The sequence below is a fragment of the Mus pahari genome, chromosome 4 (assembly GCF_900095145.1).
Source record: "Mus pahari chromosome 4, PAHARI_EIJ_v1.1, whole genome shotgun sequence".
Taxonomy (NCBI): domain Eukaryota; kingdom Metazoa; phylum Chordata; class Mammalia; order Rodentia; family Muridae; genus Mus; species Mus pahari.
The window spans coordinates 98,425,309-98,439,240 of NC_034593.1; the positions used below are offsets into that span (position 1 = coordinate 98,425,309).

Below are 13,932 nucleotides of genomic sequence, written 5' to 3' on the forward strand. Positions count from 1 at the left end.
TGGCTCAGTGGGTAAGAGCACCCGACTGCTCTTCCGAAGGTCCGGAGTTCAAATCCCAGCAACCACATGGTGGCTCATAACCATCTGTAACAAAATCTGGTGCCCTCTTCTGGAGTGTCTGAAGACAGCTACAGTGTACTGTACTTACATATAATAAATAAATAAATCTTTAAAAAAATAAAAGAAAAAGAAAAAAGTACCACACTAGGTTGGTACATGCTGGTCACTGGACAGCACGGTGTACCTCAGCAGTGTGTATGAAAGGCTGCATGTAAGATGCAACCATTGATACAAATCAATCAGAAAGAGACAAGTATAAGGAGCAATTACAGTAGATGCCAGAAAATACAAACTCACTAGAAAACTATGCACTCAGGTTACATATGAAAACAAAACTCTGGGCTGGGCACACAGCTTGTGTAAGAGTGCTCGCTCACCCAGTAGTTCCCAGCAACACAGACACTGGGCGTGGTAGCACACAACTGTAACCATCACTGAAAGGTAAAGACAGGCATTCAAGGTTATCCTTGGTTCCCACAGTAAGTTTGAGGCCAGCCTAGACTACATGAAACCTTGTCTCAGAAAATGTAAACAAGAACAAAACAAAACAAAAAAAACCCTAATTGCTTACTTAATAATCAAATTCTATAAGATGAAGTCAAGATTCCCATATACAAAAGTAGTTTACAGAGACCTCGTGGAGGAATGGCAGTGTGTCTGGCTTCAGAAGTAGTTAATATATGCCCACCCACACAAAGGCAGACAGACAGATACACATTCAGACACACATACAGACAGACACACACACAGACACACACACTTCCTTACTGGGGGAACAATGGGAACACCAAGGTGGCTCCAGTTACGAATCATATCACTGTCATCTTCTATCTTTACATTGTGGATCAGTCTGTCCAGATTTTCTTCAGTGGTTCCTTAGGGAAGCGAGACAGGCATGCACAGTCAGATCCCTGCTATGGTAACTAACTCTAGAACTGAAGGACTCACACAGGGACTAAAGCTTAAAGGAATGCTACCCCCCCCCCCAAGGCTTCTCTCAGCTTTCTAAGACAGTTCCGTGGTCTCCACCTTACTAAGCATTACTTTTGAGGTCTCCACAACTCCCTTACATTGAGTAGTAACAAGCGAGTTATTAAAATGTGACTTGTGGGGCAGGGAAATGGCTCAGAGGCTAACGGTGCTTGCTGCCAAGACCGACAGCCTGGGTTTGATCCCTGAAACCCACATGGTGAAGGAGAAAATGGAAACTCAAAATGTAACCAGAACTGCAAGATCAGAGAGTAGATACCATGTGGGGACTGGCTATGATTGTGGATGCTATAATCTGGAAATAAAATCACCTCCAGCCATAGGCTGTGACACATACCATACCATTCCCACCACACACATAATAATAATTTGTAGCAACGGAATGTAAAGTGTGACTACGCTGATTTTGGAGTTAGGACTTTAATGCAGTCTTGGGACCGAGTGGCGCTCGCTCCATTACCATTAATCCCGAAGATGTAGAGTAGGACTGCCCGTATTTTGTCGCAGTTGTCATGGTTTTTGTTGAGCAGCACTGGGAGGAGCACCAGCATGGAGTCCTTCACCCGCTGTCCTTCAGCATCTGTTCCAAGTGCCAGGTCCTAAGGACAGTAAAATGCAGACAGACGGTGCTCTACAATCCATGCTTGCTTTGCCGATAAAAGTATCTATTATTAAACTGTCAGATTTGGGTGGAGCAGATGATATTTCACAGGAGGCAGGAACATTAGATGCAAAGTATTCATTTCACAAAACATAAAAGGTCATAAAGCAAATCAGAGGGAGAGAAAGTCACGTGGGCCTGAGCTAGACACTGAGGTGGCCTCTAAGAATGAGAGTCTGTGTACTTCTGAGGTGCTTCATTGGAGTCAGGATGGGCTCTGGGTGCAAAACAATGGACTTCTGAATATTTGTGAAAGAACAGAAACTACCTCAATCAACAGCTTTAATATTAATCACACGTTCAAACAACAGCGTGAACATATTGGGTTAGGTTAAATTTATTACCACAATTAGTTGCACTTCTTTTTAACTTTGTAGTGTGGCTACCAGAATAGTTAATACTGCATGCAACATGCATTCCAATTCTGTTAGTATAATATTCTGAACAGGTTAGGAATATTTTTTTTAAAAAAACCAACAACAACAAAAAACAAAAGAATCAAAACAGAGACGTGGGGTGCAGAGTTCTGTGGGACAGTGCACATGCACCGCAGCCCCGAGAAAGCCCTGCAATGATGCTCCACTAGCGTAGCACTCTAGAGCTCAAACTGCAGATCACAGGGAGGGACTCCTGCCAGTGTTGGAGGGCCCCAGTGTGATCTGAGTGACCCAGGGCCCCATGGTAAGGATGACTCTGGTGTTTCTGAGAGGTGGAGGACCTAAGAGCAGGACCTGGAGGGAGCTCTTCAGGTCTTTTTGTGCCTTTGAAGGGGACAACTGTCCTTGCCTGTCTACCTCCTGGTGTCCTTCCCATGCGATGAGCTCCTGTGCTCTGTCAGACATCCCTGCTATGATGTGCCACATGCCTAAAAGCAGTGAAGCCAATTGTTTATAATACCCTACGTCTCAAGTATTCTCAACCAAGTGTGCCCCAGCACCAAACCCAACCAGCAGAGCTGTGAGATGAAATAAGCCTTTTCTCAGTAGACTATCATTTCAGGGTTTGTTCTTGTAACACAAAGCCATCAGGCACCAAGCCCTGCCTAGGCGAGTCCCTTCTAAGAGTCTATGATTTTGTGGAACTCAACCGCTGTATTAAGCAAAACCTTTATGTGGCAGCTTACAAAGTCACTCTGGGAATCTATTACAGATGTGGGTGTTTCTGGGTAGGTACATACCTGCTCAGTTTTGCAGAGCTTCTCAATATTCAGCTTAAATTTATTCATGCAATCTTCAGCTAAGTTAAGATGGACGACTTGCTGAAAGCCAGAAGACACTGATTGTTTATGACACTCTATTACTCTTTGTGTAATTGATAATATTAAACTTAAAAAACAAAACAAAACAAAACAAAGGTGTTTTCCCTGCATGGGTGTGAGTTATGTGTGTGCCCAGAGGCCAGAAGAGGGCATCAGATCCTGTGGAACTGGAATTACAAATGACTGTGAGCCACCATGTGGGGACTGAACTGGGATCTTCTGGAAGAGCAGCCAGTGCCCTTAACTGCTGAGCCTTCTCATCAGCCCCAATTTAAGATAATATGGGTTTCAGTGTAAAAAAGAAACATTAAATAAAGAGAAACAGCTCAAGAAAGGAAGTGAGGGGCTGGAGAGATGGCTCAGCAGTTAAGAGTACTGACTGCTCTTCCAGAGGTCCTGAGTTCAAATTCCAGCAACCACATGGTGGCTCACAACCATCTGTAATGGGATCTGATGCCCTCTTCTGGTGTGTCTGAAGACAGCTATAGTGTACTTATATATAATAAATAAATCAATCTTTAAAATTAAAAAAAAAAAAAGAAAGGAAGCGAGAGAGTCAATATGTTGGACGTAATCAACAGACAGCACAGTGCCAAGTCTGTGTGGGGTCTGAAGAGTAATGAAAACACAGGGAAGAGAAAAGAAAAATCAAATCCTAAAGAGGAACAACAAAGGTCTCTTCTATATTATTGGTTCCTGACTGGAATACAACATTATAAAAGTGTGAAAAGATAGTGATTTCTAGAAAAGGCTGGGCTAGGCATGGTGTCTCACACCTACAGTCCTAGAAATCTCAAGGATGAGGTGGGAGGATCTGCCACAGTCTGACCATAGCCTTGGGTAGAGTGAGTTCCAGTTCAGTCAGAACTAGAATGAGACCCACCTCCCCCATACCAAAGATGAGTGGATAGATGAATAACTGGATGGATGGATGGAAGGAGGGGGAGGGAGATAGGAAGGGAAAAGAATGGAAAGGAAGTGACAGAATTTACCTGGACAGCAATACCTTAAGCATTTTAAACCTAATTTGTAACTATTCATTTAAGGAAATATATGGGTTGATACTATTTTCCCCCCTTTGGTTTTTCGAGACAGGGTTTCTCTGTGTAGCCCTGGCTGTCCTGGAACTCACTCTGTAAACCAGGCTGGCCTCGAACTCAGAAATCTGCCTGCCTCTGCCTCCCAAGTGCTGGGATTAAAGGTGTGCACCACCACCACCCGGCGCGTTATGCCACTAGTTAATCTCACGCTGAATTTTTCTATGAGTTTGAGAAACACTACAATTATTCTGTTCCGCTGTTCAAGACAAAGCTTTTAAAAAATCCAAATGACGTAGATGGGAATGTCAGTGGCTGCTTCGGTCAGTCTGGACATTTCTCAGAACTACAGCAAAGGGAGGTAAGCCGGTATCAGCACCTCTTCCAGGGTCCCTGCTAAGCCGCGGGGTCACACAGACAAGGCAGAGCAGCCTGCTTACCTTCGAGATCTGCTTTCGGAAGTGCGGCATCTTTTTCATCAGCTGGGTAAGAGCGCTAAGTGATGTCTGGAACCAAACAAAAGGAACAGACCGTGCTTCAGACAGTCTGCATTATGCTGTTCAAGCCACACTCTTAAGTCTTAAGAGACTTAGCTAGTTTAATAAACATGCTAGGTTTTAAAAGAACGTTGGGGGCTCCTGACTGCCACGGTAGCAGCTGCCATCGAGTTCCTCTTCCCTGTGGACAGTGGGACAGAGCAGAACCTTCTGGGCAGCTGATCCCGAGCTCAGCCTGCCTGTCCCTAGGATGCTTCCCTCAGGGTTGCCTAGGCCAGTTTCACAAGCTCAGAGTTACAGGGAGAAAGGAGCCAGCCAGAACATAAGAACATTGCAGTGACTGTCCTTACACCCCGATTCTATACAACTACGGGTGCAGCACTCCAAGGCCCGGCGGACAACTAGGGAGCTAAGCACTGACAGGGATTTCAGAAGAGTCTCAGTGCTAAGCATGGCAGCATTCTGAGTCAGACAAAACCAAAAGCCTTAAGCAGACACTCCAGACATTCAGATTGCATCCCAAATACCTAACACCAGAAATGAAAGAAAGAGAAAGAACGCTCTTCCCAGCTCTGAGACTTAGCAACAGTGACCAGGAAATAACTCGAATAGGCGCTGAGGGAGAGAAATTACACATCAGCACACCGAGTGTCCAACTCAGGGAGCAAGAAAAATCAAATCAAACAAAGTGAAGGGCAATAAAACTGTGTACAAGTAAACTAAATCTAACACTAGCCTAAATAGAGCCACAGATGGGATAGGTCAAAAGGTCAAAGTGCTGGCCATGACTCCCAGCACCCACACGAGGATGGAAGGGGAAAATGGACTTCACTAAGCTGTCTTCTGATTCTACACACACACTCAGGAGCAGATGGAGCTCAGTGAATTCACGGCCAGCCTTGAACACATAGGACAGCGAGGGCAACATAGTGAGAGCCCTGTCTTACAAAACAGAAACAAACTCAGTTTCTACTCACCAATGGGAACTGACTCAATGGCCTTTAACAACTAAATTGTAACGGGAGTAACTAAGTTTTGAAGATGAGGTAATGGTTGCATAGGACTTTATTTTCTCTATTTCAGTATTAGAATGTCCCCAAATAGACAGTTAATGGTAATTTTCATCTTCTTCACTGTCAACTGTGTTTATGATTTACCTTTGTAGGAACGGCAGAATGGCTGAGTGGACGAAGCACTTGCCTGGCAGCTTTACATGAGAATACATGTGAGGATGAGAGAGAAATCAACTCCCCACCACACACACACACACACACACACACACACACACACACACACACACACACACGAGAGCGGCCTGTGTACACAGTAAACTCACCTAAGGGCAGCTGCACAGGCTTTGTCTCTAAAAATGATTTAAAAAATGTAGCCTTGCATCACCTTGAAAGACTCTTACCTTCCCCTCTGTAGCTTTCTTCGTGGATGAAATTTCCTTCATAAGCTTTGGAATTTCCCTGTCAGATTTTCAGAAAAAGTCTAAGTTAGTTCTTTACAGACCTGTTTTAAAGGCTATAAAATATACTTCAGCAATTTCGTACTAAAAACTACAGAACAAAGTTAGAACAAGCTCACGTACTCCAACACAACCGCGATGTGCCGGTGCCGAACCCGCACCCACAGGTCGTCATCTTCTTCAAGAACTGCCTCCTTCTCTTTCCCATCTGTTTTGTACCTATGATAAACCAAGGAGAACATCTTTGGACTCTCTACCTCAGAAGTCAGAAGAAACTGAAGTACAGATTCAGCCTGCTACCTAAGGGATCGAACCCAAAAGCAGAAAACCCAAAAGCATAACATCTTTTCCTCTCGAATGTTAGGTTTATAGTCTTGACAGAACGTCACCTTGCAAGGCAGAACTTCAGCCCCCGACAGTCAGCTTTAAGAATAAGTACAGTGCACTGGGAAGGCAGAGGTTAGAGGGACTGGAGTTAAATTCATCCTGATAACAGTGATCATTCGGGCAGCCTGAGGTATACCTTGGCACCCATCCCAAATAGCAAAGACTATGAAGACGAACTAACCACCACCAGCAACACTGCATGTGCGAGTGGTGATGTCTGTAATTGCTTAAGATGTGCTAACAACTCAACTCAACCATCAAACATCTGTTAAGCAAAGAGCTGCCACTCCAGCTAGGCTGCTGAAAGTGTTTGGTACAAAATTCACAAACAACACACACCATCTGCTGCTTTACTCCTACCCAACCCTAAGTCACACCTCTTTTAAAGAATAGGAAGAAATGAGAAAAGTTAATACGTTTGTAAAAAAATGTTATGACAGCTTTAATAAGTTCTGCTAGAGTCCACAGCAATGCAAGAGGTTCACGGAACCCATGCAATGGGCTTTTTGACTGATTTCCTTAATGTAATTACTTTCCTTTTAATGAATACCCTCCTTCCATATTGAAGGTAGGGAAGACTCAGCTGTTCTTGGGAATGTTAATTTCCTGAGGCAATATTAGGACTACATAGCATTTCCTCGTTTCTGAACTATGGACAATAATACATGCAGTTTTTTTCTGCTATACAAATGCAATAATTTCTATAACTCTAAAACTACAAGCTTCATTTACAAAACAATCTTCCTATGTGGTCTTAGTTAAGATACCTAAAGATAAAATGTCTGGGTTTAATTACAAGGCTCACCTAAGGATGGAAGCCCTCTGTCATGCGGAATACCAATGTATGTTTACATAATACCTTTGCTGTTCAAGTGGCTTATCAGCAAACCAGTAGCACAGGGGCTATACTCTCAGACCTTGGGAGGCAGAGGAAGGTGGACCTCTGTGAGTTCAAGGCCAGCCTGGTCTACATAAAATCCTCACCAGCCAGGGCTACATAATGGGACCCTGGGAGGAAATGTGTGATAGAGATGAGCAGGAACATGAGTCCCACTACAGTGTGTGAACACAGGGTGAAGAGCAGGCAATGGAACTGAACTACAATTGGGGTGGGAGGGAGCAGAGGTGATATGAGGCTCAGGGACTACTGCATCCACTTTGCCTTTTTCTTTGAAGAAATGGAAAGCCATTTGAAGGTTCTGAGAGAAGTGATATGCACGGAGGGAGATCTTACAAAGACTCTCTTTCTCCTGTAAGTTGGGGAAAGACGTAAAGGGTGGTGGGAGAGACAGAAGCAGAGCATTCAAGGTCAGTCAGCCTGCAGGGAGACTGAGTTGGAGGTCAGTCTGGGCAACATCATGAGCTCAAGGCTAAGGCTGCTCTCCAGTTGAAAAGTTAGATAGGTCTTTAAAACGTAGTCATGAATATTGCTTACTCAATTGAGTGTTTTTGAGCTTGACTGTCCATGAGTAACTAGGAGACAGGAGTTATATTTACTCTGGGGTGCACTTGCTGTGCACTCTGAAGGTAGCAGCAACTCAGGTGTGGACACACAAGTTTAAGATGCTCACTACGGACTTGAGGTTGAGGTTCAGAATACACATAATGTGGGAGCCAAGACAAACCTTGAGACTAAGTGTGACTCTGAATGTATGTACACGGAATCCCCAAACTAAATACCACAACATTCCAACCCTAAGAAGCAGGGGTTAAGGAGAGGCATGAGATCAGACTTTTGGATTTAGTAAAACAGAGGTAGAAAAGGCATTTCTGGGCTGGCTCAGTGGATTAAAGCTTTCACAACAGAAGGCTGACAGCCTGAGTTTCTGAGTTTGACCACTGGATCCCACAGGGAAGGAGAGAACTCACTCCACATGACTCCACATACAAGGAGGGGCACATGTGTACCTACACACACACACACACACACACACACACACACTCCACATACAAGGAGGAGCACATGTATGCCTACATACACACAAGGAGGGGCACATGCATAACTACACACACACACACACACACACACACACACACGTGCACGCAAGGAGGGGCACATGTATACCTACCTACCTACACACACACACACACACACACACACACACACACACTCTACATGCAAGGAGGGGCACATGTATGCCTACACACACACAAGGAGAGGCACATGCATACCTACACACACACACACACACACTCTACATGCAAGGAGGGGCACATGCATACCTACACACACACACACACACACACACACACACACACACAGAGCAAATTATCACAGTACTTCTATTTTTAATAAGAAATCATTTCCTATGTAAAAATTGATGGAGCAGAGTTTATATTCCCATATCAGTCTTCCTTCAGAACTTGTGTGATTCAGTGAAACAAGGTAAAACTGTCTTTTAAAACATTAGCTCCCTTCCTTATTCTTAAGCAATTGTTTGCCAGCAAACCTGGGAAGAACACACTTTTATACTAGGTGAGTACTGTCCAAAACTTCTATCCAGTCTAATTCTTGTCTGATACCAGATTCTTTTCAAAACCTTCTGAGCATCCATCCTGGGGACTTAAAGGGTAGCAAGGGTGTGGAAAATACTTCTCAAAATTCTAAATGAACTACGGGAAACAATTTTTATAACAGAAAAATGCCTCTGCTGATTTCCTAACATAGATACAAACAGTACAAAATAACTAAAAATGAATGAATGAGTGAATGAATGAGTAAATAAGAAAGCAGGATTTAACTATAATGCAGGCAAAAACATAATGGAAAATACAAAAATTAAGAAAAATTGTAAAGTATCGTAAATATCAAAGTACCTGTTTAATAAAACTACTATTTATTAACTAATTAGTCAGGTTATTTTGTGGTACAATGGATTTAATGTAGGGCCTCATACATGTCTTCTTTTTATTCATCTATTTAAATCTTAATTTTGTTGTCGTTGTTGGGATCTTACTAAATTGCCCAGGCTGGCCTTGAACACACGCTCCTCCTGCCTAAGCCTCCAAACAGATGGAACTGTAGGTCTGAGCCACACGACCCAGCTCTACAGAGTAACCTAAACAAAATTTCATAAAGTTAATGTTCATTTTTACTGCACATTCGAGCAGTAAATCTGCCTGCCTTGAAACCTGCTATGCAGCCCAGGCTAGCCCAACCTCCTTCTGCTGAAGGGTCCTCAATGCTGAAATTACAGATGTGGGCTGGGCTGTACAGCTGGCCTCAACAAGCAAAACTTGGCCAGAAAAAGATTATGTGGACTTAGAGATCATGATGTCAAAAAGCACAATGAGTGTGTGTGTGTGTGTGTGTGTGTGTGTGTGTGTGTGTGTGTGTGTAAATCATGTGACACTAAGTAAAGCAGTTTCTTAAGAAAAGTTGCTCACGAAGCCCGGCGTGGTGGTGCACACTTGTAATCCCAGTACTTGGGAGGCAGAGGCAGGCGGATTTCTGAGTTTGAGGCCAGCCTGGTCTACAGAGTGAGTTCCAGGACAGCCAGGGCTACACAGAGAAACCCTGTNAAAAAAAAAAAAAAAAAAAGTTGCTCACTTTGGTTATTTGCCCAAGTAATATCCCTATTTAAGGGTTACATCAATAATTTTGGGGTATATGATTTAGAATAAACACAGCTTAATCATCTTGAATATAACATGAAATATAATAATGGGCCTGGTATTTACTCTAAATGTAAGTAAAATGTCTGAATTCAATTTTTTTAAATGCACTGCTATCATAGGATAGTTTAGGAAGCCAGTCCACTTAAAAGCTCTGAAGCAAGCTGCCCGTTAGCTTCTGTCAGGGTTACAGTTATGGGAGTGAGAGAGAGGGAAGGTCTCTGAATAAGCAGGTTCCAGATCTTCCAGATTCTGCCCCCATTGTCAGTCATTTGATAGTGTGTCTACACGCCCTCTATAAGCCCTTCAGTTTATACTTGCTTGTATGTATCATTCTCAATTGGTAGTAGATCATATGCCATTGCCTGAAAGGTCAGTTCATGCAGGACAGTGGACACAGGGTCAAAGCCACGGTCAATTATTAAGAGCTGGGACTGAGTTTTACCCTAGAATAACAAGATAAAATTATCTTAAGAAATTTTAGTACCTTTATGTGAACACATTTTTAATATCTTAGAAAGTTTAATCCTTTCCCTCAACAAAAACACAGTAAAACAAAAACACACAATAAAACAAAACAAATAATTATCTGCCTTAAGAAGATGAAGCTACACTAAAACAAACAAAAATTCGAGTGGCACAGTAGGAAAAACAAGACTACACGACTAACATTTTCATAATTAAGAGGCTAAATAAACAATATACAAATCCCAATTTTTCTTTAAAGAAGTAACATTTGGCTCTCCCTAAATTCTTTTTATTTCTTTTCTTGTTTTTCTAGGATAGGGTGTTCACTATGTATGTAGCCCAGGCTGGCCGTGGACTCACCATTTGCTCTTAGTCCTCCCACATGCTGGGCCTACAGACAAATACTAGTATGCCTTGTCAAAGTTATCTTCTTGTACACTCAGCTCCACCAATAAGAAGGTTGACATAAATTATGAATAGTAGCTGGTACTTGAGTCCTTTGTATTAGGCATTTGCTAGCCAAGAAAGACATTTTATTTCAAACAGGCACTACCTCACAGCTCTTACAGTTCCTCCTTGAGACAGATATTATATCCATGTGACAAAAGAGGCCATTAAAGCTTAGGATTAAGTAATTCTCCAGGTCACACACAGTTGCGAACTGTAAACCCAATGCTTGTACTTTGAAATATTATGCTATTTTAAGAGTAGAGATCATATTAACAAAACTAGGATTATAAATAATAATAAAACCCTGTTAACATTAATTCAAAAACAATGTGTTGCACTCAACAGTGAGTGAGTGACTTTGCTGGTAAATTCTACTGTCAATGGTTGAATCATCTATAGTTCTTCTGGGGTGAAGAGGAGGTGGTGGGGATCACACCAGGGTGCCTGTCCGGCAGACGCTGTACTACTAAGCTACGTCCCAGCCCTTTCCACTTAAGATTTTGAGATAGTCCAACTTTGAGCTCACGTTGTACCCAGGCAGTCCTTGAACTTGTGATCTTCCCTCCTCAGCCTCCAAAGTAACTGGAATTACTTGCAGGTCTGTGCTACCAACTCTGGTTCACACTTCACTCTTAAAAGTAACTAATTTTTTAGCTTCTTAGTCAAAGAAGTGAGGTAATTACAACTCAGACATTTCCCATTCATTACACATAGCAGACAGGGGTAAATTACATTAGACTTTCCAAATACAGTTGAGTTAATTACTGACTCTGCTAATAAAGGCTAAAGTAGTAAGGTACAGCGATAGATAAGGAGAGTATTTTGGAATCAAATCAGTTAAGTTCAGCCACATTTGGTTTCTTACTATATGACCTTGGCCAAGAATCCCAATCTCTCATACATTACTATTCGCTTGGTAAAATAACGGAAGTTCTCCCTTGCAGGAGTGTTGTGAAGTTAAATGCACTCCCATGAAACACAACATACATGAGTGTGAGTCTGAGGAAACGTACTATGTGTATGATATAAAAGCTTCTGGATAGGAAAGACCATGGTGGTAGCACAGAGTCAGGAAGGACTTCAAAGAAAGGCAAGACTTTACCAAGTGCTTGAATAAAGGGAAGGTGTTGAACATTGAAGGCTGAATAATTTCCCAGGACAAAGAAAAAGGAGAAAGGAGGAGAGAATATTTTGCCTTTTCCCACTAAAACTGTGCAGGACTAAAGAGACATTATCATTCCTTGACTTAACACATACTTCTATTCACTGCCCACTATGTTTATTAAGCCATTCTATTTTCTAAGAGAATAATAGCTTCCATTAGACCTCCAAGCCAAGAGTCACTAACTTTTCACGTAACCAGTACTACATCTAAACTGGCATCTTCCATCCCGTTGTTTAACCCTGAATTTTACCTTTCCATGTCTCTACTCAGGCTCCTACTACTCTTGCAAAAACTCCCTTTATTATGCTCTCACCATTCTTGATGCTCACAGGCCTCGTCCTGTGAGGCTTTCCAGGACTAGTTCAGGTAGGGTAATCCTAGCATGTGCTGCCACTATATTCGGTATATTCCTCTCAAGCCACCTACTGCACAGCACTGCCTACTGCACAGCACTGCCAGTCGATGGTTCCCTGGCCACCTTCTCTTCTAGACTAGGATAGTTCTGTCCTTTACTCTGTAGCTATAGAGATGCGGTGTCTCAGCCCTGATATCATTTGTCCATCTCCCTCCTCAGGCTCTTCCTTCTCTGGCCACACCTATGTGCTGGCATTCCCCAGGTCCCAACCTTGGTCTCTGGCTACAATGCATTATTTTTAGAGGACAGTAACAAAGGTTGCTCTTTATTACTCTTCCATGTACAAAATAGCTGGATGTTACCTCACCTAATTCTCATACCACCCGAGCAAGGCACACATTACCCCATTCATTTCAGAGATGAGAAGCCACTCAAGGCTGCAGACAGTGGGAATCCCAGCATTTATTAACTATTAATCTAGTAGAAGGTAGTGTTCGGAAGACTTCATAGACTTAGCTCATTTAATCCTTTCATTAGATTAAAAATCGGCATTTTATTTCTACTTTCAGGAGACAAAAATTTAGTTCAAATAAGATCTGTAGTTTGCTTTAATTAACATAATTATCAAATAGCAGAGCCAAGATATGGACTCCCTGCTGATTTCAAAGCCTCCAGCCTCCCCCTAGGCCACACTGTCAAACCACAATCTACTAAGCTCCACTTGAGGACTCTCAAGTCAGAACTTCAGATCCACCTTAGTGGTCCCCAAGTCAATATTAGAAAACGAATGAACAGGTCGCTGTTGACTTATAAAAGAAACACAAACTTTATGTAGTCATTATCTGCCATTTAGAAATTACCTTTATTAGGCCCCCTTCATCAATTTTGTAGTAGTCTTCGAGCTTTTTTTCAACCAGCTGTGCAAGTTTACTGGCATTATCTAGAGGTTTACTAAAAATGGAACAAATGGTTTAACAATTATCTGTCAGGACACACTTTACAAAACTATGCAGTTAAATTCTAAAATAAGACTTTGCAACTTTAGGTTTAGAAAATAAAAATTATAAACATGGAAAACTTCAGCTATCAAACATCACGTGATTGCTGTTGCTTCAGCATGTGCTTCAGACATTTTAGCACAAGGGAATAAAATAGTACATACAAAGTGCCATCCCTGTATCCCTCCTTCTGTCGATACATTCAGTCCCCTGAGAGTCACTGAAGGACACTGAAACCATTCTCAATTCCATACATTATCAACAACATGGAAACCAGTATGCTTGACCCATCTCTCCACGTCCACTACACATGAAGGTGTGAATCCTGGGCCAAAGGGTATATGCATTTTCAACTTTTCTTTTTATTTATTTATTTGTTTATTTATTTTTTATTATCATTTTCTTTATTTACATTTCAAATGCTATCCCCAAAGTTCCCTATTCAGCCCCCCACCCCCACCCCTGCTCCCCTACCTACCCACTCCCACTACTTGGCCCAGGCCTTCCCTTGTGCTGGGTC

At 42.3% G+C, this 13,932-nt stretch overlaps 1 protein-coding gene across 1 annotated transcript in view; it reads right to left on the reverse strand.

Annotated features, from left to right (window-relative positions):
* Positions 1-13,932, reverse strand: part of Stxbp3 (syntaxin binding protein 3) — a 47,897-nt gene that overhangs the window by 6,618 nt on the left and 27,347 nt on the right. The window contains exons 8-15 of the mRNA XM_021196961.2: positions 13,275-13,365; positions 10,298-10,422; positions 6,098-6,193; positions 5,918-5,975; positions 4,447-4,512; positions 2,889-2,969; positions 1,511-1,649; positions 829-935 (exon numbers count right to left, since the gene is read on the reverse strand). Of these exons, the coding sequence (XP_021052620.1) occupies positions 829-935; positions 1,511-1,649; positions 2,889-2,969; positions 4,447-4,512; positions 5,918-5,975; positions 6,098-6,193; positions 10,298-10,422; positions 13,275-13,365 (763 nt within the window). The remainder of the gene's footprint in view (positions 1-828; positions 936-1,510; positions 1,650-2,888; positions 2,970-4,446; positions 4,513-5,917; positions 5,976-6,097; positions 6,194-10,297; positions 10,423-13,274; positions 13,366-13,932) is intronic.